Genomic DNA, 26,619 nt, shown 5'->3' on the forward strand with positions numbered 1-26,619 from the left:
TGGTGCCCATCCCTCGGACGGAATGTCACCTCAGCTTTCCAAGCATTAACAAATTACAGTATTTCGGGAAGAACAGACGAGTAACCTAACCAATCAGAGGGTCCCTGCAGTCGACCTCTTCACCTGCCATCTTCACAGAACCCCAACATTGACCCACGAACCAGAAGCCAAAAATGAAGGTCGTCGCACTCATCAGGTACCTTACCGCAACGCATAATGATCTATACTTTACACAAATGAAGATAACACCTTCTTCCAGTGGCGGCAAAGACAGCTGTTTCAACATGATGCACTGTGTCGCCAACGGTCATAAAATAGTGGCACTAGCCAACCTCAAACCCGCCGTATCCAGCGGGAAGGGCAAGTATATCTCCTTGCGAAGACCGACAAACGTTGAGAGCAACCTGTTGAACCAAGCCCTGGACCTGTAGACGAACTGGATAGCTACATGTATCAGACAGTGGGACACGACGCGATCGACATGTATTCTGGGTGCATGGACCTGCCGATGTTTAGGCGAGAGATACAGGGCCAGTCGATTTCGCGAGGGAGCGATTACCGGCCGACGGTGGAGGACGAAGTTGAAGATCTTTATGAGTTGCTTTCGGAGGTGAAGGTATGTTTGATCTGTCTTTAATTCGCGAGACCCGAGCCGGGTTGCATGAAGCGACAGCTACCTCCGCTCTGGTGGGGGAAGCGCGGGCCAAAAATCCTTATGGAAACTGCACCATCCGATCTTGTTGGAGCGAGCACCAATGACCAGGAAGGATATAGTTCATCCCTGCTCCGTCGCTCGCCACAAGAATGCTTGAGGAACGTGCAGCGCCACATCGCTGTCATGAGAGTCAGCGAGCCGGATAATGCGCATCCGTCCATCGCTCGCTCGCTCACATCAACTCTCCCGTGGGAACTACTGTACATGTAGAGATCAATTCCAAATGTCGAGGCCGTGGCAACGGGTGCGATTCTATCCAATTACCAGCGAGTACGAGTCGAGAATGTGTATGTACCCTATAGAAACATTTGTCAATACAATGCAGTTTCTCATACATGAGTCCATAGATGTTCTCGTCTCGGGCTTACATCGCTGGCCTACCTGTGGGAGCGAGATCAGAAGGAGTTGATGCAGGAGATGATCGCATCTGGACTGCATTCTATACTCATCAAAGTGGCGTGCATGGGTATGGACCGCTGTCGGTCGGGTGAATGACGGACGCAGTGCTCATGGAGACTGGAGCACATAGGGTTGACGCCGAAGCATCTGGGGCAGAGTCTCGCGGAAGTCCATCCCCATCTCTTACGTTTGGTAAGAGCACTCAGTATGCCTACCCTTACAGCAGCGGATGCTCATCAGGCAATCTTCCCTGACAGAACGAGCGCTACGGAGCCCACGTATGCGGCGAAGGCGGCGAGTTCGAGACCTTCACCCTCGACTGCCCACTGTTTATCAAACGCATCGTGATGTACGTTTCCACCCCATTGCCCATGCACATCGCATTTGATCATCCTCACACAGAAATCCGCACGTCACGTAGAGACAAGATGGAGGAAGTTATCCACTCGGACGACGGTGTCGTTACGGTCGCCTATCTGCGGATCGTGAAATGTCATCTAGAGGTGAAGAATGTGGAGGAGACGGGGCTTAGCGAGAATTTGAGGGAGGAGCTGGTGCAGAATCCGATGGCGGTTGAGGAGTATGCGGGCGATGTTGACGACGTGGAATGGGTGAGAGCGCGTACACCTGCAGGATCGGATTGCAAGCGCACTGAGGCTGACGGACGCTTGGCGAAAAGGGCTCAGTTAGCCGAACTGTACTTCCGGAAAGCACTATATCCGCTGAAAGTACCACTGATACATCATGTGAGTTGCTACGTGGCACACCTCTTCCGGCTCGTTCACTAGAACCCAGTTCTCTGCCGCAGATGAATGGCCAATTTGCAGTCGGAGAGCAACCTACCTCGCCTTCTCCGGCGTCGACATCCACACCGAGGGAGTAAATCCCACCCGCCAAAACAATCTCACCGCCCACCAAGAGATCATAATGGTGATGGACTCCATGCAAAGTAAGGAGGCATCACGACTGTTCATTCATAAGCATACTATACTGATGAGAAAGGTCCTATGGTTCCTTAGGTCGCTTGGCAAAGCAGTCTCTCACTTGGGACAACGTACTAAACATGCATGTTAATGTGCGGGATATGGAGGACTTCGCCACTTTGAACGCGAGCTATAAATCGTACTTTGGGATCAACCCGCCTCCCCGGTAATGCCTATTTGGATCTTCTAAGCTTTAGGAAGTCGAGAGACCAAACTCCGTTTCCAATCCACAGAGTAACGATCCAAGTCCCCCTCCCGCCCACCACTCGCCTCCAAATCGACCTCCTCGCATACACATCCCCCAACCCGCACCAACAAAAATCCACTTTACACGTCCAATCCCTCTCCTACTGGGCCCCCGCCAACATTGGCCCCTACTCCCAACTCGCCTCCACTCCCTCCCAAATCCACCTTGCGGGCCAGATCGCGTTGGTCCCGCATACCATGAAGTTTGTGAATGCGACGACACCGGGGGCGGAATTGAGTGTGAAGGCGTTTAAGGAGGAGGCGAGGTTGGCGTTGCGGCATGTGGGGAGGGTGTTGGCGACCCGGGGCGTGGGATTGGAGGAGGCGCGGATGTGTGTGGGGTATGTGACTGATGTGAGGTTTGTGGACGTTGCGAGGAGGGTTTGGCTGGGGAAGGTATGTTGTGCCTCACCTATCTTGATGGTGGGAAGGGCGACGTGAAACTGAATGACATCGTTTTCTACATAGGCGCGGGCCTCTGTCCCGGCTGTCTTTATCGTCGTACCAAGACTTCCCCGCGACGCCAACATCGAGTGGCATATCACTTGCGGGACCCCGGGACAGTCACGCGCAGATGATGATGATGATGAGGATGATTCTGCGGTGGAGGAGGACACTTCCGCCCGGACGACGCAAGGTTTGTACTTCCCTCCCTTCTTTACGGGGGTGATCAATCATAACCGGAATATTCATAACGCAGCGAAAGCGGAAACGAGTACCGCGAGCATTTGGAAGGTGCAGGGTCTGAGAAATGACCAGACTGGGTACATCATCGGTACATTGGGTTTCAAGGGTAAGGTTGAAACCTTCGTGCTCACGAATGATGCATACGGATCGGGGACTGGAGATCCGATAAAGCTCATCGGCCCTTGCCTATTATTTTGCCCAGATCCTTCCGGCTTGACATCCGGCGACGCCCTGTCTGGCCTGGTCGAAGAGTTGTCTGCACCGTTTCTTCGCGCGCTTCACGAGTTACGGTTCACACCGCAACATCTTATGAATCTACGAGTATTTCACCACCACAAACTGCCGAAAAGCTGGGTTTCTCAAGGTATGGAACCCCTCCTACTGTCGCTCATCATTGTGCAGCGAACTTTAACCCGCATACTCCCAAACGAAAACACAGCATTGAAATCACGCGAGCTTTTCAGCACCTCGTCGTCCGCAGTTACACTCATTCCCGTATCAGCCATAGAAGAGACAGACGCCCTCATGGCAATCTGCGCAACAGCATGTATCTAGAAGTTACAAACACTGCCTATACGTAAATAGACTACCTGAGCATCTGCCTGCTCTCCCATCAACTACGTCCGGCCTTTCGCTTGAGATACCGTTCCTTAGCCGCCCTGACAGCCTCCTCCCTCTTTCTCGCTTCCTCATCCACCACCGCCTCCTCTTTATGCCCGCCAACAGCAATATGGGGGTGCGTGTGCGGTCGTGGACTGACTAGCCCGCTACTCCCCTCGTTTGCGTCAACCAATGGCGAGACAACGGCGCCTTTGCCGATCTCCTCACCGAATGATCGCTCGACTTGGTGTGCTTCGTCGATGACTTCGTGTACCAGCTCGAATTCCGGTTTCGGTGCGGGTGTGGTTGTCTCGCCGTCGCCTTTTTGGCTGCCTTCATCGCTTTTCTCATCGTCAGCGGTGAGCTGAGCGACCTCCGAGATAGAGATGCTCGGACGCCGTCCTTCGTGATGCCCTGCAACGTTACCCGCAAGCCGGTCCTCATCCACCAAACCCAGCCTGCCCATCAACACCTCAACCCACTCGAACCGGATCTTGCTGACGGTGCGCATGTTGGCGCGGTTGACGTATTGCACGTCGTTGTAGATCACGAAATCGCATTGCGGGTGTGAGCTTGCTGCGAGAGAGGATTGAGGGTGGAGGGTAAGGGCCAGCATTTGGGATGCGGATCGGGTTTGTGTGTTTGTTGAGGTGGGTGCTAATGATGAGGACTTGTGGGCTACACTCGGTGCGTACGGGTAGAATACGGCGCGTTGGGTATGCCGTTTTGCAGTGTTGACGTAAAATGCGGTGCAGAAAGCGCGTAGAATGGGTGTGGGATCCAGGGATGGACGCAGATGAGTGCTGCGGCCATCCAATCTCCTCCTCCGCTTTCTGTCGCGCTCGTCATGATCTCTAGATGCAACAGAGGAATCGACAGGCAGACCGAGCTTGTGCATTACTTCCGTTAGCTGCTCCCGGACTTTTCGGGCAGCTTTCATGGCGCGGTAATGTAGGTAATGATCGTACGCCCAATCCTTCGAGAAATCGTCGCTCTCCCATTCCTGGTAGATCTTCAACAACGTCAGGTGGTCCCCCGTTGCATCATGGAACCGTTGACGGATCTCCTCCGCCTCCGCCTGCTTACGTTTGCCGCGCGGAGTTGTAAACACCTCTTCCACGGAAAGCATGGACACAATGGTGAGAGCCTCAGAAGCACAGTGGAAGTCCAGGGAAGCCGAGATAAGCACGCGCGACAGGAAAGGCGAGATGGGGAGCTCGGCCATTTTGGAACCGAGCTGCGCGAGATGCCCATGCTCGTCGACGGCGCCCAATAGGAAAAGGGACTTGATGGCCGCGACGATCAGTTCCGGATCTGGCGGGTCGATGAATTCAAAGTTGATAATGTCTTCTATGCCCATCTTCTTCATCGACAGCACGGTCCCAATCAATGAACTCCGTTGGATTTCGGGAATGGTGGCCGGGTCCATTCCCTCGAACGCTTCTCGCGAGTACAGGCGGTATACCTTGCCCATCGCAGTTCTTCCTGCCCGACCAGCCCTCTGAGTCGCCGCGGCCTGACTGATCGGCACAACGACCAGCGCATCTACACCAGTCTGCGCGTCAAACATTTTCTGCTTGACAAAACCTGAATCCACCACGTATCTGATTCCAGGTATCGTTACACTCGTCTGAGCTATGTTAGTCGCGAACACGATCTTACGCACGCCGTCGGGGGCATGATCGAAGATTGCGCGCTGTTCCAGGGTCTCGAGGGAGGAGTAGATCGGGAAGATGGCGACGTCGCGGACTGTGCTCCGATAACGGACTTCGTCGTAGTCTAACTCTTCGTGGGCTTCTTGGAAGAGGCGGGTAGCCTGCTCGATTTCCTGTTGCCCTGTGAGGAAGACCAAGACATCACCAGGCTCCTCGTTTTTGTGTATATGCAACACGGTGTCGACAGCTCGTCTCAGGAAGGTGGCCTTTGCCGCGCCCAGCTTCATCTTCTTTTGCCAAAAAATGTCTACCGCGTACATTCTGCCAGGAATGGAGAATACAGGTGCATCCCCAAAATACGCCGCGAAACGATCAATCTCCAAGGTCGCGCTCATTATGACCACTTTCAATTCCGGACGTAGTCGGCATGCCTGGCGAAGTAGCGCAAACAAGATATCTGTCTCTAAGCTCCGTTCGTGCGCTTCGTCGAGAATAATGAGGTCATAGGCCCGGACTTGTGGGTCCGTAGCCACATACCGAAGCAGGGTACCGTCTGTGACATAGAGCAACCGAGTCGAGGAAGAGGATTGCTTTTCAAAGCGGATCGAGTACCCAACAAGGTCGCCAACACGAGTGCCCGTCTCCTCGGCGACTCGTCGGGCGGCGGATATGGCAGCTATCCTGCGCGGCTGCGTTATGCATACATTGCGGATAGCTGGAAGTCCCTCAACCACGTATTGTGGTAACTGCGTCGTTTTCCCACTTCCTGGAAAAGAAGGAGAAGTTTAGATCGTGTTCCTATGGGTGTTCTTCCTGAACGTGTCTCTGCAGTCTCGTTCCTTGCCTGTGTCACCGACCACGATCAGAAACTGATACTCCTCAATAGCGGCCAGCAGCTCGTCCCTGTAGGTGTATATGGGCAGCTCTTTCCTGAGGTCCGCGAGCCGCCGCTCCGACTGGGTTGCTTGTCTGCCTGTCATTTCGCCAGTGACCACATGGACAGGTATAGAACGGGAAAAAGCGCCGAAACCTCGACGACGCGTTTTGCGACTGCTATGATCACGAGCAACCGCAACAAAGGCGCAGTTTTGCCATACTTGGCGCCCCGAACTTTAGATCGCACACTTGCACAAAGAATTGGCGACGAAGTGGGATCTCCATCAACCAGAAAGGCTACTCGAATAGGATTGCGGCGGACAACCTAGTACCTGGCCATCAACTGCCTTTCCTGATTCGGGACTGATACATCACAGAACAGCAGCTGGGTATATAATAAATTGTATTCGTGCCAGACATCGTAGGAGCATATGACCAAAAAGTGCAACACAAAAAGCTACATAGATAGCGTGCTAGAAGGGCCGGGATTGAGTCAAGGACTAGGCGTAATCACACGCCGTCTCCGACGCTCTCGTGCTGACGCATCTTGTGAATGCACTAGCAGTTACATTGACCCTTGGGACACTTGCAAGCGGATCCGCACGAACAAGAGTGGTCGGCGACCTTCCGTTCGGGTTCACCACAGTTGCATCTGCGAAAGATAAAGACACATATATGAATATCACTTCCATATAAGCGCAAGTACACGGACTATTTGATAACTTACTTTTCGTTTTGCGCAGGGCATACACACTTTGTCCCGCATGTGCAGTGCGCACTCTCCTTCTTGCTCTCAGCCTTGGCCTTGACGTCCGCCGAGTTGCATTTGCAGGCGGTGCCGTGTGCTCCGTCACAGCCGCAGCCAACACCGCATTCGCAGACTCCAAGCTTCTCTTGAGTGCCAGACATTGTGAACGATTTGTTGTTTGTTGTTGGAAGAAGTGGAGTGTGGTCGAGGCGAGTGCTTTGGGTTCGATTTGTTGTGTGTTGTGTTGAGGACGGGGGATGTGCGAGGGGTCTCTGTTTTTATAGCCGCCCGGGTCGCAATTACCTGCTGCTAAAAAGTCTCTCTGCGGTGTTTTTGCCTGGGAAAGATCGCAACCCCGACAAAAGAACTCACATCGTCACGCGCGCTGACACTATTTAGACAGTGGTGGCTTTGATTACAGTGACACAGCAAGCGAAAATGGAGCGTCCCCCCACATACTGTACTACCCCACCCGCACCCCACAACTTGAGGCTCTCTGCCACACCTGACAATCAAGAATGCGCCATTTTCATCATTGGTCTACAGGTGTGACTACGGTGGTACTGATGTCTACGTTATAGCCGGTAAACAGTGGCTCTATTCATGTCGGCCGTCGAAAGCACGGATCAAAGAAAGAATGCGGCGTCATCCACCGCGCTTGCTTGCCGTGATAGAGATTTCAGAGCCGACCGCTCTTGTTTGGCTTGCTCTTCATCTATCGCTCGGTGATTGAAGCTGTGGGCCAGGATGTTTGTCAGATCGTGAAAATGCCAATGTGACTCACGCCCTCAGTAAGGAACCGCGACTTACAGTTCACTGGTTGGGTCGAACTCCGGATTCTTGCATTTGTCCAGCTTCGTATCGATGTCCTTTGCTTCCCCTTTAGGCACGTTGATATCACCCTGTTTCGTGACAATATCAACAATGGCCTCCATCTCGACGCGCAGTCGCGCCAGGTTGTCCGCCTCCGCATGAAACCTCGATGTGAGATATCTGATTGGGAGTAACCGCAATCGTTAGGCCGTCATGTTCAACCAACGTGAACCGGGAGGACCTGTCCCATACTTCTCCAACTCCTTTTCGAAATCATTTTCTCTCGAGGCAGCTAATAAACACCCAAAGCCGATCTGAGCAGGCATGTGTGTGAAAATCAGTTCCGATAACGTGGCCAACGCGGCGAATTGCTCTGCCCTATGATATGTCTTTGTCAATCGCTGCAGATGGAGGTCATGCGCTGCCTTTGGGTGTGCCGAGAGTATATAGTTCTGGAACGTTGTGAGAAGTATGCGACGCCACTGACAGCATGAATCGCTCGCCCACCTGTACATCTAGGAAGAAACCATGCAAAGGCCAGAATGGGTGATGCACCTGGTATTCGAAGCGAATGCCCTGCGAAAGTTGGAATTCATAATCTTTCATGACCTCGGCAGTGGGGGCCTTCGGTATTTGCGCAAGGAAATCTCTGAGGGGTATATATTGATTTTCGACCTTGGTGCTCAGGAAGAGACAGGTTAAGCTGGACGCAAGCAAGTTAGAAAATCGTAAATCTCGTACCGCCCACTAGTGATCCGTCCATGGGACCACACACATACAAATATACTTTGGGGTCATAGTCCATCATGGTATTCCTCAGATAGAATCGTTTGAAGAACACTACGGCAGTTGCCTGTGGTAGAAAGAGACAGTATTTGTTATTTCGAGTCATTGACGGCCCCGTACGCAGAGATCACCGGTATTTGGACGGGACGTACCTGAACAAACCGATCTAATGGAGGCTTTATCGCTTTGCAAAACTTCACCAGTCGGTTGACATAAAACTGGCTCAACCTCTGCTGCTCCTCCCATGAAATGCATTCCGGTATTGGCTCATCTTTACCACTAATTGCCTGCAGAGCATCCATCTTAGCCTCTGAGGGCTCCTAGTATCAGAACTTGCAGATGTACTGCACCGATTGCTCAGCATAGGCTTTTCGCACTCGTTCCGCCCCCTCGCGATTCACTTTCTCCCGAAGGTGCCGAAGTTCTTCCGGAGTGAATTTCCAGTGTCGGAACTGCGACGATTCCTCAAAGAGCCTGAAAATAGCTTGGCTGTGAATTTTGAACGCTTCCGTGGCCGAGAAAGACATAAATACTCACTGCGAAAGGATCGCTGCCGTAGCGTCCGGTGACGGCTCCGTTACAGGAGCCATTGCCCGGGGAAGGCGTCTTACTGTTGATATTACTGCACTGCTGCTGGGCGGCGGTGCCTCGAGGCCGTACAGAAGTCGATGATCTCGCGTTTGAAGGCGGCAACGAAGAGCATGGAACGGCGAAGGCCGTAGGTATTCTGACTATGCTGGGAAGAGATGACGAACGGTGGGGTCGGTATTCTCTGACAATGGCATCTGCGAAGTTTTGTGCGTTTGACTGCTTGAAAGTTGAGAAATGCAACATGCACTTTCCACCCTGAGACCCTGCTTCTCCTGCTTCCCACCCCAGGCTCTAGCCCAGGCTTTTCCAGACTTGCCTCCATCAAGACTTTTGCCTTTCGCTGTCACTCCCACCAAGAGCCTTGTCGTCGTTAACAGCTGAATAGGAGCCATACACCCACCCTCTTTCCACTGCAGCCGCCCACTTGAAGCAGACCGATGATGGCGAGCCCGCCGCCCAGCGACCGAGGCGACGCAGAGCATAGCGTGAAACATGAAGACGAACAGGACACAGTCTCGCCACTGAACGGCGGACCTAGCCCTTCAGGAGAGAAGCGGAACAGGGACGAGAATAACCAGGACGATGTCGAGGACGACGCTCGAAAGAAGCGGAAAAAGCCAAGTGGCTGGGATGATGGAATGGCAACCACGAAGCCAAGCGCTGGTAAGATCCTAGCGAAAACAGAGTGATAACCTCGTGGATACCAGCTCACACCTGGTTTGCATCTTCACTTCACCAGCAGCCTCGGCCTCCGTCTCACCACAACCCGAAACGTCCGCCCAAACACAGTCTTTAGCACTGCCCGCCGTGCAGTCCATAAACCCTGCCCCGGTGTCCCTAGGACTGAGTCTTGAACAAAGGGCGAAGCTGGAACAGGCCAAAGCCTACGCTAGGGAAATCACTGCAAAGGTGGGCTCAAAGTGCATTACGTCCTCGACATCGCCGACTGCTGATACCGCCATAGCTGCTTCGATCGAAACTCGGACAAGCACCTCTGATAGCACCGATGGGGATTGCGCTCAATGCCGGAGTGGAAGCACGGTCAATTGCGGTCATGAGTCGAATCTATGTCGGCTCCATCAATTTCGAGCTTAATGAAGTTCACATCAAAGCCGTGTTTTCTCAGTTTGGCTACGTCAAATCCGTAAGCATGACTATGGATCCAACTACTGGAAAGCACAAAGGATTCTGCTTCGTGGAGTACGAGGTGCCCGAGGCGGCCGAGCTGGCCCTCGAGGTGATGAACGGAGCTGATCTGGGAGGACGGTATGCTTCGCGGTCGTTCATGATTGATCATCTGCAGCGGTGAATTCATCTCTAGCCCGGCGCGCATCGAAGGCAATTGAAAGTCGGTCGCCCAAACAACTACAATCCAGGCATAGGCGCTAACCTGCCGCCACCAATTCCGTCACGTATCTACATAGCGAATATCAGCGAGTTTGTCTCTGAGCAGAACGTCGAAAGTATCTTTGAATCCTTCGGAAAGATCAAAGGATGCTCGCTTCTGGTATGAGCAAAACAAACAAAGCAGAATTCTCCATAATCTGCTTATGTACTGATCACACCTCTCGCTCTCGGAACAGCCCGATCTGCAGCTCCGAAAGCATAAAGGCTGTGGGTAAGTTGACGGTGCTGCCCCATGTAGGCTTAGCCAGATGCCATTTGAAAGCGTCTATAGCGGTCCGGGTATCCTGATTCGAGGAGCGGTGATATTGACCCTCTCTGTCGACTTGTCTCTCTCTTTTCTCTTTCTATTCTCTTCTCTCTTCGTTCCTCCTCCCCCATACCCTTCCTTTCTCTCCTCCATTCCTCCCTCATTGCCTATTTGGTATCCTAACGAATCGTAGACCTTCGTCTGGCAACGAGCGCAGGGATGAGGATGGCCAGTCTGGCTATGACAAGCTAGATCGCCAATGAAGTGCAGGGTAGATTAGCGGAACGACAGAACTTGGGACACGTGGGAGCATGTCTACGGGGTTCCGAATGGATGCTGACCTGTCTCGTACTTTCGTTGCATATCGCAGGTATCTCGAGTTCGAAGAAGAAACTTCAGCAGCATCCGCCATCACAAGCATGAACAATTTTGAGCTCGGTTGTTTGCCACTACGAGTTCGCCCGGCGATCATCGGAGGGCCCATGCCCGTGGGCATGAAGAACCTGGATCAGTTACCAGTCATTCCGGTTGTTCCGGCCGTCGTTCCCGCCCGCGTTCTCAATGTCGCGCAGAACATCAACAGCACAATCGGTGAGTTCCTTGATGTTTGTGAAAGTTCCGTTCAGTGAACACTTCCTGAAGCCATCCTCGACAGCACAACGCACTGGACTTGCACCAGCGCCTTCCTTTCAAATGCCATCCGTCAATCCGGCATTGCAGAACGCAATAGCGAAAGTTAAAGCCCAGATAATGAATGATGATAACTCGACCCTGGAGGAGAACGTCTCTATAAGCGCAAACCAGCGGTTCGCGATCATGCAGAAGCTGATGCGATCCAAGACTGAAACCGCGGTATGTGAGCTTCTTGCGGGCTAAGTCCGTTTTGTTACGCCTTCGCTCATCTGGCACAACTTAGCCCCGCACAAACATCGTATCTTTGCGGGATATGGTCTTCTTCAAAGATCTTGACGACACTCTAAACGAGGAGATTACGGAAGAGTGTGGGAAGTACGGACAAGTCACTAAAGTCCTGATCTGGGTCGATCCAGTCAAGCAAGCAAATGGGACTCTGCAAGACGAAGATGCGGTTGACATATTTGTTGAGTTTGGGAGCGCCGACTGTAAGAGTTCTACGTCGGTCACTTGTCGACATGGACAGACCGTTCATTTACCAACGAATGCCATCCGGTTTTAGGGGCAGCGCAGGCACGTCAGGGACTGGACAAGCGGTGGTTCGCCGGCCGGCAAATATCCGCCGCATTCATCACGCCGGAGGAGTTTGCAAGGAAGGAAGCTCAGTCGCGTGGGTAGGCGGGGTACGCGGGGGGTGAGCGTACGAGGCCACTCATTCCCGATTCCTCGTGAATGTTGCGTACATACTCCATAGGGTTAATTGGCCGTGCGAACCAATGTGCGCAAGGCTCACTACTCTGTCTCCAGGAAGGCGACTGCTTCTACACCGGAGCTCAGTTTGCGATACATGTACATCATAATGCCATTGGCCCCGACACGGTAGTTACATATGAACGCAAATTACGAAAAAAGGTCTGCTGTGATATATGGGCCGCCAACTCTGACATTGCTCCTTCCTCAAAGTCTACGGGATTGGAGACCAGACTCGCTGGGACTGCGAAAGCCCGAATCACGGTGGTTCTGGTGGGAGATGATCTGCCCTGAGTGGCGGTTAGATACCCATGCAGCAGCCTGGACTAACCTTGTTTGGTCTCTGAACTCGTAATCCGCTTCGAATCTGAATACAAGCCTCGGAATGTCTGTCGGATTCGAGCTCCCGTGCCCTGCGCCATCACACGTCAGCACGAAGGGGAAAGCTAACAGCCATCCGAACGCAGCCACCTCATCCGCGACATCATTGACTAAAATCTGATGTCCTGAATCGGTTTCCCGAACACGGACAGAAATGCTATTGAACGAGTCTGCATGTTTCTTAGCGTCAACTGGTGAGCAACGCTTTGGAAAATAAATTAAATGTCTGTTGCGCAAGAGTGGGACTGACAAGACTGTAGAAACCGCACCTGCAGAGTCTTCGAATTGACGAGTGTAATATGGGTGTAGTGGTCACGTTCATCTCTGGTGATTCTTTGGAGGAACCTCGGCCGATTTACGAACAAAACGGAATCCTCATTTATGACTAAGGCTTGCAGAAATAAAGTGGGGGAGATGCCGGATATCTACGATATCAATGGCATCAGATTAACCTGCATAGGCCGGCTTCTCTGCACATTGCCAGACACAACATAGCGCCAACATAGCGCCAACATAGCGCACAGCGTAAAGCACCGGCTGCGTACACGAGTTCAACATCCACAGACCTGGCGAGTTGCGGCGCAAAAATCGTGTAGGGTATGTGATTTCAATCGGCCATAAGGGAAGAATGGGTTGAGGAAGGCATCGCTGCGGTCCTCGTCAGCAGGGTGCTTCAGAGCGCATGGTCTCGTCGTGGGCAGAAGTGCAAACTTTCGTCGTAAGTCCAACCCACAGTCCTTACCGGACACCGAACACCACTGTCAGCAGCTCTTCCAAAAATGCATTCAACTGTTGCTGCAGAACCTGCCCGAAGTGGTGACGGCACAGATCGCGGATGGCTTCGCGAACCCTTTCTTCCGGAGTCATAACGACGCAAGGCTGAACTTAAAGACAGCTTCTATGGCGGACTCCGAGTAGGTTGTGATGTTGTGTCTGTTTATCTATACAGGCCCGTAAGTATGTATGGTATGCCGCCTGGTTCATCCACGTCAGCTCTCCACAGTAAATGAGAGTCGATGGCCTGCGAGGGCTTGATCTTGGAATTGAAAGCGGATACTCGGACATGACTCGGACACGGCGGCTCGGGCTATCGTGCCGCGTCCCGTACATTTCGAAATGGGTAAACGATGGTCTCCATTACTACTGAACGTACTGTACATACACAGGAAAGTGGGAAGAAAGGGGATGGTAATAGGTAGCTTATGAGACCGTGGAGAGAGAGGGAGCCGTGCTACGCCGCTTTCGGAAAGTTCCAGGGATCAAATCACATTGGTAATAGGAAAGAAGAGGGAAGGAACACCTTGCTGATGTCCACGGATCGATGTGCGCACTGCCGGCCTTCGAGCATGCTCTCCGGTTCGCCGTCTGTTGCCGCTACGCTTGGTTGATCCGCCTGACACATACAGTTTACAACCTCATATTCCACCCAGCCCACCTTAGCCTTCCCACTCCCCACGGTCGTCTCTAATTCCACTCCCCAACTCCCAATCTTCGCTTCAATAGGCGATTTGGAGGATGGGAGTGAATGTAGCCCATCGTAAAGGAAGCTGGATGACTCCGACCAGAGACGCAACCGAGGCGGCTTTTCGGGTGAGAACGCATCAGAGATGCCATAAGGAGTTCGGGAGGGAAGCAGTGGCAGGTAGCCCACTAGAGGAACGTAGAGGCCCGAAGTAGGTTCGCTTGGATGCAATGTCAGATTTTGGGGACACGACGGAGCATTTGGGACCCAAAAGTTCCATACCTTGCGACGAGAAAAACCAAACCCACTCTGTCGACGTCGACTTTCGCGCAGGTTAACTTGAAGCCGGCCACAGGGCCTCTATTTTCTCCCAAAGAGTAAGCCGAGTCTGCCAATAATATAATGTCCTTTGCGTTCTTCAAGCCATCTCGCAACTGCAGTAAGTTTGCTCGGATGACATCGCTGCAGACCTCTCTGAATAGGCGGGACAAAGAACGCAGTTGAGCGAGGAGGGAGGTAGGGAGGTAGGTCAAAAGGGCGAGCAAAAGCTCGTTTGGTAATGTATCTAAGCCCACATGTGGCGTCGTCGCCGGAGTCGTTGGAATCGACATTCTGGCGTACGACTCTTCTGACTGGGTATGAGGTGTACCGTGGAGCTGAATGGGAGCGATGTTGGCGGGTAGTTGGTCGGTTGTCTCCTTTTGTTCAAGTTGGAAAGGAGTGCGAGAAGTGCGAGAAGCTGGCGGGAAGTGTGAGAGGTGATGACTGTTTCCACGTGACCCCGAATAAATTCGGAATACTGTGCATGACCAGCGCTGCGCACTTTTTCCTTTCGTGGCGAGCTGTCGGGCCCGCATTACTACGATCTGCAAGCAGCTTTCAACGCAATTGCGCGATACATATCAACGATGGACTGGGACAACCCTGCAGAGCTGTTCGCTGGTAATTGTCAACTGTGTCCTCGTCCTCGCGTCCGTTCGTGCCCACCTTCAGAGTGAGGTGTTCTCGAACCGGCTAGAAAACGATCTTCGGTGGCTCACCTTCTAATTTTCGGACGGAGCAGGCGACGAGTCCGTGCCACAAACTCTCCCTTGGAGCGACGAGCACGGTCTCCTGGGTGATATCGGAGGTGAGTAGCGAATGGCAGCTAAGCGTATGGAACCAGGTACTTTCCTGCGTTCAACCTCAGTTCTTTTTCTGACGACACTCTTCTGTTTCCAGATATCTCTCCTACAGACTTGTTTCCATCACCGCATATTCAAGATTATGATCATGGAGGAATGTCAATACATGCGCCTGGAACCTTTGCTATTGACGAAGCAAACGCGGCTTTGGGAATCATCGATACGCCTGGGACGATGGAAGATATAGGAATTGATCAGGGACAAGCTGGGACAAGAGTTCCGGGGCCAGATGAGACGCAGGACGATGAAGGCTTGGAGGCGGAACCTGTTGAGAGTCATACTCACGAAGATGGAGATGGGTCGGACGCTGCAAAGAGCGATGATGAAAATGGTGTGGAGGAGGAGCAACCGCAGGGAGAGAGAGTTTCTGAGGATAATGTCAATGGGGAAGGCAAAGACATATCTCACATGGGACAGAAAACGCTTCCAACTCCCACCATGACAAAGCGGTCGAGGAGCCGCAATCCCTCACAGCACGCTTCATCGATGAGCGCAAAGGAACAAAAGTCGACCGCGGCGTCCACCCCTGGGGAAGGTCGCTCCATGCGTACCCGTGAAAAACACACAGATTACAAGGCATTGCTTGCTGGACCTTCCATTACTAGGAAGCTGGTGCCACCCAAGAAACCAGGCTATAATGAAAAAGGCCAACGCGTATGGTGTATATGCAGACAGCCGGATTCTGGAAAATTCATGATTCAATGCGACAATTGCTCCGAATGGTATGCTCGTCCTTGTTGCTGAAGTTACTGCAACTATTTCATAACCGGTCGTACTTTCGCAGGTTCCATGGATCGTGCGTGGGATTAACGAAAAAGGCAGGCGAGAAGCTTACCACGTACACATGTCCGCCATGCTCTGTTTTGATTTCGGGAGCAAATCATCAACGTAAGTGCCCGAGTAGAAGTTGATGTCTGTGATGCGTCAAGTCCTATCCCTTCCCCTGTTCCTCTTGCCCGTTTGGCGTGGCTTTGGTTTTGGAAATACTACGTTTTCCAAATATCCGCTGTGATACGCATGTGGCGAGGACTATCCGTGTGCTTCGATGCCGTTTGTGCAAAGTGTATTGCGAACTCGAGATCCGGGGAATATCCTACCGAAACACGTGGATTTCAATAGCGCGCCCGCTTCTGACCAGGTGCCATCTGAGACGGAGCAGCTTCCATGTCGCATATGATCATGGACGTTGGCTTAGCGCCAAGGATGTCCCCCCATTGCGAGCGGAAAGCGCTCATTCCATTTGCATCCGGCGCTTTGTCCCCGTATGTTCAGTGGTCTTCGCCAGACCTGCGAGGATGCAGTCCATCAGATACGCCAACGTTGCCTACGACGTATGGGAGATGTGGGTCTCTGATGCCTTCGGGACGACGGCCGTGGATGCTCGATAGCGGAAAGGGACCATCAACTCCCAGATCTTCATTGGAAACCTCTCGGGTTCGCAACCACATTTGAAAGCACGCATATGCACAGGAGTGAAGCCGGAGCATCGTCTGCCTCTTTTGTCCCAACTTCCTTTGACTCGCTATTCTGTAGATAGTGCTTCTGTGTAGTCTCCCATCCCTTTGGACCTGGATTGAATTGGAGGTTTTACTCACCAAAATCGTTCCCATCTTTTGATTTCTTATTTTCGACCGACCACACACAGCGCCTGGTTTACCGTCGTCCAAGAAAGCCCAAGAAACGGGATCCCAAGTCGGGTCCAAAGGCCCGAGTCCAAAGCAGACTAGCTCGCGAAGAGCCAGTAAGATAGGCGCTAGCAGAGATCCCACTCCGTCTCCCGTACCGGAATCGAAAAGCAAGTTTGGGGATGCAACGCATGACGTAAGGATAAGCGGTTCTACTGAAATGACCGTCTCACGGACAATGTACTCATGCCATTCCTCTTCATTTGCAGCACTCTGAGAAGCGACCGTCGACATCGCAAGTATGCTCGACGAAGTGTGCACACAAGCCTTGCTTGAACTCCGCCAAGGGCACAGACATCCCTGAAAACAAAGCTGGCACTGAGACCTTCTGCAGCACCGCATGCGCGAATCGGCACGTCACTGCTGAACGTTCTCGCATTGAGGAAGATCGAGCGGCAGCGCTCGCTTCCGCAAAAGTGCAGGGCAACATCCCTCCCAGCCAATTCTTCGGCGTCCCCATCGCCCCTGCTGGATCCGGGAGCATCGCTGCCAACAATATCATGACCAGTCTCACGCCTATCGCGTCGGCTGCTCCACCGAAACTTACTCCTCCGGCCTGGACGCAGGAGCCAGTGCGTCGTATGGCTCGCAAAGGATTTCTGGAAACGTTCACTGGAATCTTTGCGGAAGCAAAAGAGAATACAGAAGATTACGCCGATGTTGAGATTAAGGTGAATCTGGAAGATCCGCAAGCATTTGTGGCCGGTTTAGAGGAGGCAATGTATGAAGCCTGGGCGACACCGAAGAAGAATGCCCCGGGGGTCGTGGAATGTGCGGAACCCGTAAGTGCAATACTCTTCTGTTAGCTTCCCGACTCATCTGTTAAGCTCAATTCGTTCACACGGACCGCTTCTCAATACCGTTTCCAGTACAAAAACAAATATCGCTCCCTGCAATTCAATCTCAAAGACAAAGCCAACCTCCGCCTCCGCCGCCTTGTCGTTAGCGGCGATGTAACCCCTGAGGAGCTGGTCCGGCTTGCACCACAGGAATTGGCGAACGACCAAGTCCAAGCAGCTGCAGCCGAATACCGCCGCAAAGCGCTTCGCGAAGCCATACGTGTCAACACAGAGCCAGTTGGCGTGGTCGTGAAAAAAACGCACAAGGGAGATATTGAGGTTGTGCGCACCGAAAGTGGAAATAATCTGATGATGGACGAAGGGATGCCGATCTCGGCAGTTAGCGACTTTGCTAGAAGCGTCGATGATGAAGGGTCCAACACGCCGCTGTCGAGCTCTGTCAAGTCGCCGTGGACACCCGACGGGGCTGATACTGACTCCGAAGACCAACGATCTTCCGACTTGAAGCGTGAGAAAGATGCGCGGGATGCCGATGAGGCGGATGTAGATCGCGCGTCGAAGAGAGCCAGATTGGACTTGAGCAACGGCGACGGAGATTCGATCTCGAAAAAGGAGGTGGCCATGGATGTCGTTGATAGCTCTCCAACCGCGACCAACGCGAACATCGGAACATCGGAACATCGGGCAGTTACTTCAGTCGATCATTCGCCTGCTGACGCTGACGCTGCCACTGAGCGTGAAGACGATGATGGGGAGGCACCTCGCACCGAGCTGATTCTAGAAGGTGACGCTGCCGGCGATGACTATGGTTATGGCGCCTATGATTACGACGACCCCACAACGGCTGACGGAAATCCGATGGAGGTTGACCCGATCCTGGATCTCGGCCCTACCGACCTGAATGCCACGGTTTGGACGGGCCGCATCCATATGCCTCAAGTAGCGAAATTCACCGCTTCGTGTCGTCAAGTTGGAGGGCGGCTTGTGGGCGGTGTCAAGACTTGGGAAGACCTGTTGCCAGCCACCATTTCCATCGATGGAAGGGTTGCGCCAAATGTTGTTGAGAAGTATTTGCGGGAGCAAAGGTTTTCTGGCGGCAAGCAGGTGGTCGTGGTTGAGATCCTCCCACCTGGTGAGGGAGAGGGGGCGAATGGGGCGAATGCATTGAAAGACGCGACTGCAGATGCGATGGATACGTCAACGGAAAGTATGTCCGCTGCCGCAAACTTGGAGAACTACAACTCCCTTTTCAATTACTTCCGCTCTCGCAATCGCTGGGCTGTCGTTGGCCATCACTATGTGTCCATCAAAGACATGTATTTTTCGCCTCTTGGCAAAGACGATCCTATACCGCCCTGTATAGCCGATCTGGACGACCATCGTCTCCCTGAAGCGCCGAGAGAGGCTGACAAGCTTTACGGTGTCATCATCTTGTCGAAGGACTTTGGAGGCGGAGGTCACGTTGAGTGGGAGGTGCGGGACCGGGAGAAGGAGAGGAACGAGCAGAGGCAGAGACGATCAAGAACGAACTCCGAGACGGAGGCATCTGTTTTGACACTTCCAACCTCGTCTGCATCTGCCTTCGACAAGGCCCCATCCCCACCCAAGGCGGTTGCCCCTGCTCTTCCGCCAGCCTTTGCTTCCTTGGCCAGTTTGTCTGGCACGAATATTCCCGGCTTGGACCCGGCGGTGAACATGTCACCCATCACGCCTGCATCCGGACAACCAAAGCCTGCTCCTTCAAAACCCAGTTTGCTGGACACGTATGCGAAAGCACTTGGACAGACCGATCAGCCACCCCCGCCGTTGCCCGGGATGCCAAGTGATCCGCGAACGCGCCGAACATCGGCTTCCGGCCCACCAACGGTACACCCTGCACCAACTCATGGCAAGCCTGATCAACAATCACAACCAGCGTTCAACATTTTGGACCTGCTCTCCAACCCGGCGCAGATGAGCATGATTTCGAAATTGCTGGCCCAAGTTGGAAACGGTCCAAGCATCCCCGGCACGACAGCGAATGTCGCGGGTTTAGCGGATAATGCAGCCCCCGCTCCCACTTCAGGCGTCGGAGTGGGCACCAGCAATCTTACTGCTTCGAACTCCACATTAGCTGCCTTGCTTGCAACGGCAAATTCACTGGGATCGCCCACAGGCGCTACACTAGGGTTGTCGACTACTCCTCTGAATGTCCCTAGCACACTGTCAGCGACGCTTCAATCCCCAGGCAATCCCGCTGGACCTGGTATACCGGCATATCACCAAGCCCAGCAACACCAGCGACCCCCGTTCCCTCATCCACTCCAACAAACCACCCAGCCTCAACAGCCGTCGCAGCGTGGTGGACCGTATGGGGCACCATCGCAGCTTGGACGGGGATACGCACCGGGGCAAGATCAAGACCAACAATCGAATATGAGCCGGCCTGGTGGCGGTCGCGCTGATGGGAGCAGGGGAGGAAGGGGACAAGGGAGGAGGTCACGCTGGGAATAGCGTGTAAAATGTACATCAGAACAACTCATTGATATGTATGCATTGTGTGTAAGCTTTTTGAGATGGGGTTGGCTGGGATAGGTTTGAACCGTAGTATTACTATATTGGAACTTGTTTTAAGATCCATCGCCTCGTAATTTCAATGAGAGGTGCACATCCTCAGGTCGATAAAAATCCGGTCATTACAGCCTCAACAGCCGATTACGCTCTATGACAGACAACATTGACAACACTGCGTCCCACGCATCCCAGCCCACAGACAACACCAAATCACGCTCGCACGCTGCAGAGGGGGATTCTGAGCTTCCTGATGCGTCTCCCAACCTGCAACCTGACACTGATCAATGGGCCAAGGCCTCCGAGGACCTAGATGACCAGGAAGAACCTGCAGATGACAAGTTGGTGCAGTACGGATGTGTCACATACTCCAGCACTTGAATTCAACAAAGCAACCTTGCCTATGCTCCCGCAACTGAAGTACTACACACAAATCCCAAAACGTTCAAGCAGGGCACTAAACTCGAGCGATGCAGCAAAGTGGAACGAAGCTATGGATGCTGAATACGAATCTCTCATCAAGAATGGGTCCCGGAATGTAACGTCAGAGGAAACGTAGACGATATTGGGTGGCTTCAGTGAGGCTTGGCGCCTTATGTAATGTATCACCGAGAGCTCAGGTGGCCAGCCCGGGTCTCGGATCGTGTAGGACTAAAGAAGTATAATATGAAATACAAGTGAATACGAGATATCCCCGACACCTCCCTCAGATCCTGAGGAGGGCGCCAAATAAATAAGAGGTGAACTACGAGGGATATGTGAAGAAAGGGAGAGCTCATGTTCATTTTATAGTGTTGACGCACTGTGTGATGTGTTTGTTTGAGGCAAAGGCATCCCTGAGCTGACGTCGTGTCGGGGATATCTCATATTCACTTGTATTTCATATTACATCTCTTTACTTCTACTTGATCCGAGACCCGGGCTGGCCACCCGAGCTCTCGGTGATACATTACATAAGGCGCCAAGCCTCACTGAAGCCACGCAAGCCCCACTGGCAGCCCATATATAAAGCTGTCAGTCGAGCGGCCGCTGCAAAAAGCTTCTTACTTTTTTCTTCACTACAATATACTGCTCTCAGCCCTCTCGGAAGGGCTCAATATCGTCTACGTTTCCTCTGACGTTACATGGTAGCACCACCTACCGCTAGCATCACCAAGACACTTAGCAGTAGTCGGCAGAGGAAGCAGATGACTGAGCAAACTCTATGTTGTGTTGGATAAAATACTGTGAAGTATGTATTGACGTCTGAAGTAGAAAGAGGACACAAGGTCCGAAAGGGAAGAAGAGGGTGAAGTCCCGTACGCAGAAGCGTGGCGTAAGCGGGAGGGCAGTTACGTGAAGAAATAAACTACGGGAACCTTGTCTTTGTTTCCTCTGACGTTACATTTTGGCTTAGTGGTTAAGCCACCTGGCTCTCACCCAGGTGGTGTGGGTTCAATTCCTCCCTTCCCCAAACATTTTTGTCTTCTTTCTGTGACTGTACCACCTCTCCGGGGCGTTCCGAGCGACTGGGACGATTCCCTTGACAGTCTATACCGACTCATCAGGCTACGCTATCGCTGGCTGGATTGGACAACCCTCTGGCGATGAAACGATCCCTACGAATCTGCCTACTCTCGTCAGACAATGGAAGAAATTACCTAGGCTCCGGCCTGTGGTTTTCTTTTCTAGAAAGATGAAGGACGCAGAAACTCAATATCCTATGCACGAACAGGAGCTTTTAGCTCTTGTCAAAATGTTGGTTGCCAACCGACCATAGCTCATCGGTCGTTACTTCCGATGTTTTAGCGATCACAAGGGACTCGAATTCATCCAAACGCAACCCCATTTGAGCAGAAGACAAGCCAATTGGGTGGAGAAGCTACAAGAGTATGATTTCAACATCCAGTTTTTACCTGGATGATGGAATCATATCGCTGACATGCTCTCCCGCAATCCAATCTATGCGCCTCGATGTGTAGATTGTCAACGACGCCTCGACATGCATACGCAGATCAGCAACATGCTTGTCAATGAACCTTCCTCCAACGCTACGACAGACGATCCACAAAAGTCACCTATCTGCTCAGAAGAAGCATGGAAAAAAGCGCTACGCGAAGATCCATATTTGGATTATCTGGATGAAATTTCTCAAAAGCCCCAACACGAGAAAACTTCGAAAGAACTCCGTTATACGTTCGAAAATGGATTAGTACGACATGAAGGACGTTTATACGTTCCTGAGGATATTCGTGTTATGGACGACGCGTCCATACCATGCGCTTACCTCATGACAGCATCCCAACAGTCAGTCAATGTCAATTCCCTGTCAAAACCTGACATCTGCCAAACCTCGCAGCCGCACGCAGCCGCGCTACCCCACACCTGCCACTGCCTTCATTTCTCCACGCAGCCGCACGTAGCCACACCTCCCAACACTCGGCGCTTACAAACCCTTCTCCATACTTCCCCACGTACCCGCCCACAGCCTCAGCGTAGCCACCCTCATCCCCAGTCTTCTGTTTCTATGCTTCCCCACCCTTGGCGCTTCTCTTGGCTTCCCTCTCATTCCGTACCCTTCTGCTTCCCCACGCTTCCCCAGCCTTCCCAGAAAAAGCATAAATAGCCGCCTCCCCTGAGCTCCCCACGTCCTGATCCCCCAGCAGATCAACACCAGTTCTTCCTAGTCTTGTTCTAGTTCTTGTTTCGGTCTGAATACCATTACCTGTCAACAACCTGCACCACAAGTCGCCTCTATTTCCATCGGCTCCGCCCATTCATAACAGTTTGATCTGCTCAACAACCCCCAGCCGCTGTACCTCCACGCCAAATCACCATGTCCGACGCCCTTCCCCTCACGGCCGAAGCCTGGCAAGCCATGTGCAATGCGATTGACGAACTTCGAGCGCAGAATACCACCCTAACAAGCCGAACTAGCGCAAACCCAGACCACTGCCCCTGCCACTCACGCCCCCGAACCCAAAATCAGTCTCCCAGACAAATTTGATGGCACCCGAAGCAAGTTCCGTGGGTTCCTCAACCAGATCCGGCTCATGTTCGCCCTCCAACCCAGGCGCTACCCCAACGATCAGACCAAGATACGAACTATTGGCACTTACCTCACTGGCACCGCCCAGGCCTGGCTGGCGCCCCTTGTCGAACAAGACCATCATTCCCTTACGAACCTGGATGATTTCATCCAGCAAATGCAAGCAGTCTTTGGAGACAGCGACAGGATCCGCACGTCCGAAAACAAGCTCCAGAACCTTCGACAAACCCGTGCAGCAACAGAGTATGTAGCTGAATTCCGACAGCTGCAATGCGATGTGTCGTGGAATGACCAGGCATTGATTGCCACCTTCCGTCGCGGCCTCAAAGAAGACGTCAAGGACTTAATGCTCACGATGCCCCCTACCGCCTCAATCGACACCGTGATGGAACAGGCCATCCAATGTGACAACCGATTGTTTGAGCGCCGTCTAGAGCGAAGCAGGAACCGACAGCCATATGTGCCAGTTACCACTAGCCCCACCCTCATGAGCCCCGACAACCGCCCAGACGACCCTATGGTCATTGACGCTGCTCGTCCGCGAGGACCCCTCACACCGCTAGAGCGCCAACACCGCATCACAAACAAACTTTGCCTCTATTGTGGTAAACCTGGCCACATAGCCAAACTCTGCCCAAACAAGATACGCACGGCGAATGTCGCGGTTAAGGAACCTGCACCCATCCAGGATTTTGCCCAAGTCCAGCTGCAGTAAAGGCCGAGCAGCTGGGCAACACCTGTCCTGGGCCTTCTCACCACGCAAGTACTGCCAAGGGAGAAGCCACAAAACCTTGCTCCGATCCTGGCATCTCCAGCAACACCCTTCTCCTGACCACCAACAATGTCAATCTCCGATCTGAGATACCCTCACCCATGCGGATTTTGGGCCCATCCTCACCATTCGAGTACCCTGTTACCCTGCAGATATCGGCCCAGCGAGCTCCAGTTCAGCTTTCAGCACTACTTGACACCGGTGCGATGTCGTGCTTCATCGACGAAAGTTATGCCCGCAAGCACCGCATCCCACTTGTCAAGAAGGAGGACCCCATTGCGCTTGAACTGGTTGACGGACGTCCCAGCCATGCGGGCTCCATTACCCATCACACCCAACCTTTGGGCATGTGGGTCAACGACCATTTTGAGGAGGTGGTATTCCATGTGACATGTTCCCCGCATGCGCCAATCATCCTGGGGCTTCCCTGGTTTGAGCTCCATGATGTGGAGCTACACTGGAAGACTCGCACTCTTTGCGTCCGCTGCCATTGCGGTTTTGGACAATACGCCTCCTGGGATGCCCTGCCAACAGAACCTAGCCCGAAGCCCTCAAGAACCCCTGAACCTCTGATCCGTATCCATCAAGACGAGATTTCAGTCTCCCTAGCCCAGACACCCAACACACTGGACCCAGCACCCACACCGATCCACGTATCGTTTATCAGCGCCCCAGCTTTCCGTGTGGCGGCAAGGCATGACCAGGCATTCATTGCCTACGCCAATCCGACCAAGTCAGATTCCCAAGCCCTGGCGACCACTCCTCCAAAAGATCCGAAGGCCATCATTCCTGAAGAATACCAAGATTTTGCGGACGTCTTCGCCAAGAAGAACGCGGATACCCTCCCAGAGCACCGACCCTACGACTGTCCCATCGACTTAGAAGAGGGCAAACAGCCACCGTTCGGCCCGATCTATAGTCTCAGCGAGCCTGAAATGCAGGCACTCTGTGACTACCTTGAAGAGAACCTAGCTAAGGGGTTCATCAAGCACTCCAAGTCTCCCGCCGGTGCCCCAGTCCTCTTTGTCAAGAAAAAGGACGGTTCCCTCCGTCTGTGCGTCGACTATCGTGGACTCAACAATATCACCATCAAGAATCGCTATCCCTTGCCCTTGATTAACAGCATCATGGATCGTCTTCGAGGGGCACGCCGGCTCACCAAGATTGACCTCCGGGGAGCCTACAACCTTCTTCGGATCCGGCCAGGGGATGAATGGAAGACAGCGTTCCGATGTCGCTACGGCCTATTCGAGTATAATGTCATGCCGTTTGGGCTCACCAATGCCCCTGGAGTATTCCAACACCTCATGAACGACATATTCCGTGACATTCTCGACGTTTTTGTTGTGGTCTACCTTGACGACATTCTGATCTTCTCAAAAAACCCAGAAGACCACCCCAACCACGTCCGAGAGGTGCTCTCACGACTCCGCCAGCACGGGCTGTATGCGAAACCGGAAAAATGCGAATTCAACCGTGACTCTGTTGAGTTCCTGGGGTTTATCATCTCCCAGCAAGGCATTTCCATGGACCCAAAGAAGACGGCTGCCATTACCGAATGGGAACCCCCGACGAATGTCAAAGGCATCCAGCGCTTCCTTGGTTTTGCCAACTTCTACCGGCGATTCATCAAAGGGTACTCTGCGATCGTTGCACCCCTGACCACGCTCACTCGCAAAGACTTGCCATTCAAATGGACCCACGCTGCACACCTAGCTTTTGAAACCCTCAAGAAAGCCTTCACCTCCGCACCTATCCTGACTCACCCCGACCCTGACAAGCCCTTCATTGTCGAATCCGATGCCTCCGACTTTGCCCTTGGCGCCGTCCTCCTTCAACCCGATGACACAGATCAACTCCACCCCGTGGCCTTTCACTCCCGCAAATTTACTCCTGAGGAAATCAACTATGAGATCTACGACAAGGAACTCCTGGCTATCCAAGACTCATTTGCTCAATGGCGACACCACCTCATTGGTGCCCGCCACAAGGTCATCGTTTACTGTGACCACAAGAACCTCCAGTACTTCATGACTACCCGTACCCTCAACCGCCGCCAATCCCGCTGGTCAATCTTCTTTGCTGATTTCGACTTTGTCATCACATACCGCCCTGGTACCCAGCAACACCAAGCTGACGCCCTCTCTCGTCGCTCTGAATACGAGCTAAGGGAGGGGGAAGAAGCATTCCGCTCCCAGGAAACCACGATCCTCACCCCTGACCATCTCCGCCTGGCCGCCACTTATCTGACCCCACTGGACTCCTCGCTCCTTGACCAAATCAAAGCTGCCCTGGCATCCGATGTGTTTGCGCAAACCATCCGGCGACAGCTTAGGGCCCCCATTGCCCAGCAATCTCAAGAAGACCAAGAACGGATAAAGCGATTCTCCGAGGAAAATGGGGTTCTGCTGTACGACAACCTTGTCTACGTCCCCACCAACAAGCTCCGTGCTGAGATCTGCCGGGACATGCATGACACGCGTTTGGCAGGACACTACGGCATGTCAAAGACCCTGGAGCTCATCTCACGCAACTACTGGTGGCCTAGCCAATGGCGTTTTGTCAAGTCCTACATCAGGTCCTGCGACGTATGTGCTCAAGCCAAGACCAGCAGACACAAG

The 26,619-nt window shown here is 52.9% G+C and overlaps 7 protein-coding genes and 1 pseudogene across 8 annotated transcripts; 4 read left to right on the forward strand and 4 right to left on the reverse strand.

Annotated features, from left to right (window-relative positions):
• The first annotated feature begins 2 nt into the window (after window positions 1-2).
• Window positions 3-3,614, forward strand: EV422DRAFT_136042 (ATP-binding protein). The gene is made up of 16 exons (XM_053064774.1): window positions 3-196; window positions 260-360; window positions 432-616; window positions 926-1,002; window positions 1,063-1,181; window positions 1,245-1,306; window positions 1,372-1,463; window positions 1,536-1,725; window positions 1,794-1,860; window positions 1,923-2,063; window positions 2,134-2,263; window positions 2,331-2,739; window positions 2,812-2,980; window positions 3,044-3,136; window positions 3,233-3,394; window positions 3,470-3,614. Exons 1-16 carry the CDS (start codon window positions 174-176, stop codon window positions 3,583-3,585), a joined length of 2,136 nt encoding a protein of 711 aa, XP_052929140.1. The 5' UTR covers window positions 3-173; the 3' UTR covers window positions 3,586-3,614.
• On the reverse strand, window positions 3,372-7,263 carry EV422DRAFT_575592 (P-loop containing nucleoside triphosphate hydrolase protein). The gene is made up of 4 exons (XM_053073212.1): window positions 6,889-7,263; window positions 6,731-6,813; window positions 6,139-6,258; window positions 3,372-6,051 (listed from the first exon to the last, which is right to left on the reverse strand). The coding sequence occupies exons 1-4, from the start codon at window positions 7,068-7,070 to the stop codon at window positions 3,644-3,646; spliced, it is 2,793 nt and encodes a 930-aa protein (XP_052929141.1). The 5' UTR covers window positions 7,071-7,263; the 3' UTR covers window positions 3,372-3,643.
• Window positions 7,264-7,301: 38 nt separating this feature from the next.
• Window positions 7,302-9,341, reverse strand: EV422DRAFT_513776 (cyclin-like protein). Its single transcript, XM_053069187.1, has 8 exons — window positions 9,046-9,341; window positions 8,859-8,982; window positions 8,661-8,795; window positions 8,502-8,575; window positions 8,230-8,425; window positions 7,975-8,174; window positions 7,720-7,902; window positions 7,302-7,644 (listed from the first exon to the last, which is right to left on the reverse strand). Exons 1-8 carry the CDS (start codon window positions 9,096-9,098, stop codon window positions 7,536-7,538), a joined length of 1,074 nt encoding a protein of 357 aa, XP_052929142.1. The 5' UTR covers window positions 9,099-9,341; the 3' UTR covers window positions 7,302-7,535.
• EV422DRAFT_513784 (uncharacterized protein) lies at window positions 9,342-12,299 on the forward strand. Its single transcript, XM_053069188.1, has 9 exons — window positions 9,342-9,762; window positions 9,839-10,008; window positions 10,064-10,365; window positions 10,438-10,606; window positions 10,683-10,717; window positions 11,124-11,344; window positions 11,409-11,605; window positions 11,670-11,874; window positions 11,949-12,299. Exons 1-9 carry the CDS (start codon window positions 9,537-9,539, stop codon window positions 12,062-12,064), a joined length of 1,641 nt encoding a protein of 546 aa, XP_052929143.1. The 5' UTR covers window positions 9,342-9,536; the 3' UTR covers window positions 12,065-12,299.
• EV422DRAFT_513797 (uncharacterized protein) lies at window positions 12,300-13,622 on the reverse strand. Its single transcript, XM_053069189.1, has 4 exons — window positions 13,260-13,622; window positions 13,084-13,165; window positions 12,787-12,942; window positions 12,300-12,721 (listed from the first exon to the last, which is right to left on the reverse strand). Exons 1-4 carry the CDS (start codon window positions 13,382-13,384, stop codon window positions 12,344-12,346), a joined length of 741 nt encoding a protein of 246 aa, XP_052929144.1. The 5' UTR covers window positions 13,385-13,622; the 3' UTR covers window positions 12,300-12,343.
• A 13-nt stretch (window positions 13,623-13,635) lies between these two features.
• EV422DRAFT_513807 (uncharacterized protein) lies at window positions 13,636-14,694 on the reverse strand. Its single transcript, XM_053069190.1, has 2 exons — window positions 14,262-14,694; window positions 13,636-14,199 (listed from the first exon to the last, which is right to left on the reverse strand). The coding sequence occupies exons 1-2, from the start codon at window positions 14,588-14,590 to the stop codon at window positions 13,782-13,784; spliced, it is 747 nt and encodes a 248-aa protein (XP_052929145.1). The 5' UTR covers window positions 14,591-14,694; the 3' UTR covers window positions 13,636-13,781.
• A 129-nt stretch (window positions 14,695-14,823) lies between these two features.
• Window positions 14,824-20,335, forward strand: EV422DRAFT_513808 (uncharacterized protein). The gene is made up of 7 exons (XM_053069191.1): window positions 14,824-14,973; window positions 15,043-15,108; window positions 15,201-15,885; window positions 15,948-16,051; window positions 16,809-16,984; window positions 17,058-17,630; window positions 17,718-20,335. The coding sequence occupies exons 3-7, from the start codon at window positions 15,260-15,262 to the stop codon at window positions 20,139-20,141; spliced, it is 3,903 nt and encodes a 1,300-aa protein (XP_052929146.1). The 5' UTR covers window positions 14,824-14,973; window positions 15,043-15,108; window positions 15,201-15,259; the 3' UTR covers window positions 20,142-20,335.
• Window positions 20,336-21,584: 1,249 nt separating this feature from the next.
• On the forward strand, window positions 21,585-21,653 carry EV422DRAFT_t11 (annotated as a pseudogene). Its single transcript has one exon. The product of its transcript is annotated as a tRNA-OTHER (tRNA).
• The last annotated feature ends 4,966 nt before the right edge of the window (window positions 21,654-26,619 follow it).

This window comes from Fimicolochytrium jonesii (assembly GCF_025526975.1).
Source record: "Fimicolochytrium jonesii strain JEL569 chromosome Unknown EV422scaffold_2, whole genome shotgun sequence".
Taxonomy (NCBI): domain Eukaryota; kingdom Fungi; phylum Chytridiomycota; class Chytridiomycetes; order Spizellomycetales; family Powellomycetaceae; genus Fimicolochytrium; species Fimicolochytrium jonesii.

Coding starts and splice junctions, on each gene's coding strand:
- EV422DRAFT_136042 (XM_053064774.1), top strand. CDS start 174: ATGAAGGTCGTCGCACTCATCAG. Junction 2,264..2,330: donor GGGATCAACCCGCCTCCCCG/GTAATGCCTATT, acceptor TCCAATCCACAG/AGTAACGATCCAAGTCCCCC. Junction 2,981..3,043: donor TTCCGCCCGGACGACGCAAG/GTTTGTACTTCC, acceptor TTCATAACGCAG/CGAAAGCGGAAACGAGTACC.
- EV422DRAFT_575592 (XM_053073212.1), bottom strand. CDS start 7,070: ATGTCTGGCACTCAAGAGAAGCTTGGAGTCTGCGAATGCGGTGTTGGC. Junction 6,259..6,730: donor CAAGTGTCCCAAGGGTCAAT/GTAACTGCTAGT, acceptor GCGAAATGACAG/GCAGACAAGCAACCCAGTCG. Junction 6,052..6,138: donor TCAGTTTCTGATCGTGGTCG/GTGACACAGGCA, acceptor CTTCTTTTCCAG/GAAGTGGGAAAACGACGCAG.
- EV422DRAFT_513776 (XM_053069187.1), bottom strand. CDS start 9,098: ATGGCTCCTGTAACGGAGCCGTCACCGGACGCTACGGCAGCGATCCTT. Junction 8,576..8,660: donor CATTAGATCGGTTTGTTCAG/GTACGTCCCGTC, acceptor TTTCTACCACAG/GCAACTGCCGTAGTGTTCTT. Junction 7,903..7,974: donor TTCGAAAAGGAGTTGGAGAA/GTATGGGACAGG, acceptor ACTCCCAATCAG/ATATCTCACATCGAGGTTTC.
- EV422DRAFT_513784 (XM_053069188.1), top strand. CDS start 9,537: ATGATGGCGAGCCCGCCGCCCAGCGACCGAGGCGACGCAGAGCATAGC. Junction 9,763..9,838: donor AACCACGAAGCCAAGCGCTG/GTAAGATCCTAG, acceptor TCACTTCACCAG/CAGCCTCGGCCTCCGTCTCA. Junction 10,366..10,437: donor GGAGCTGATCTGGGAGGACG/GTATGCTTCGCG, acceptor CGCGCATCGAAG/GCAATTGAAAGTCGGTCGCC.
- EV422DRAFT_513797 (XM_053069189.1), bottom strand. CDS start 13,384: ATGACTCCGGAAGAAAGGGTTCGCGAAGCCATCCGCGATCTGTGCCGT. Junction 13,166..13,259: donor ACAGTGGTGTTCGGTGTCCG/GTAAGGACTGTG, acceptor CGAGGACCGCAG/CGATGCCTTCCTCAACCCAT. Junction 12,943..13,083: donor TTTGCGCCGCAACTCGCCAG/GTCTGTGGATGT, acceptor TTGATATCGTAG/ATATCCGGCATCTCCCCCAC.
- EV422DRAFT_513807 (XM_053069190.1), bottom strand. CDS start 14,590: ATGTCGATTCCAACGACTCCGGCGACGACGCCACATGTGGGCTTAGAT. Junction 14,200..14,261: donor TTGGTTTTTCTCGTCGCAAG/GTATGGAACTTT, acceptor ATTGCATCCAAG/CGAACCTACTTCGGGCCTCT.
- EV422DRAFT_513808 (XM_053069191.1), top strand. CDS start 15,260: ATGTCAATACATGCGCCTGGAACCTTTGCTATTGACGAAGCAAACGCG. Junction 16,052..16,808: donor TTCGGGAGCAAATCATCAAC/GTAAGTGCCCGA, acceptor GACCACACACAG/CGCCTGGTTTACCGTCGTCC. Junction 16,985..17,057: donor TTGGGGATGCAACGCATGAC/GTAAGGATAAGC, acceptor CTTCATTTGCAG/CACTCTGAGAAGCGACCGTC.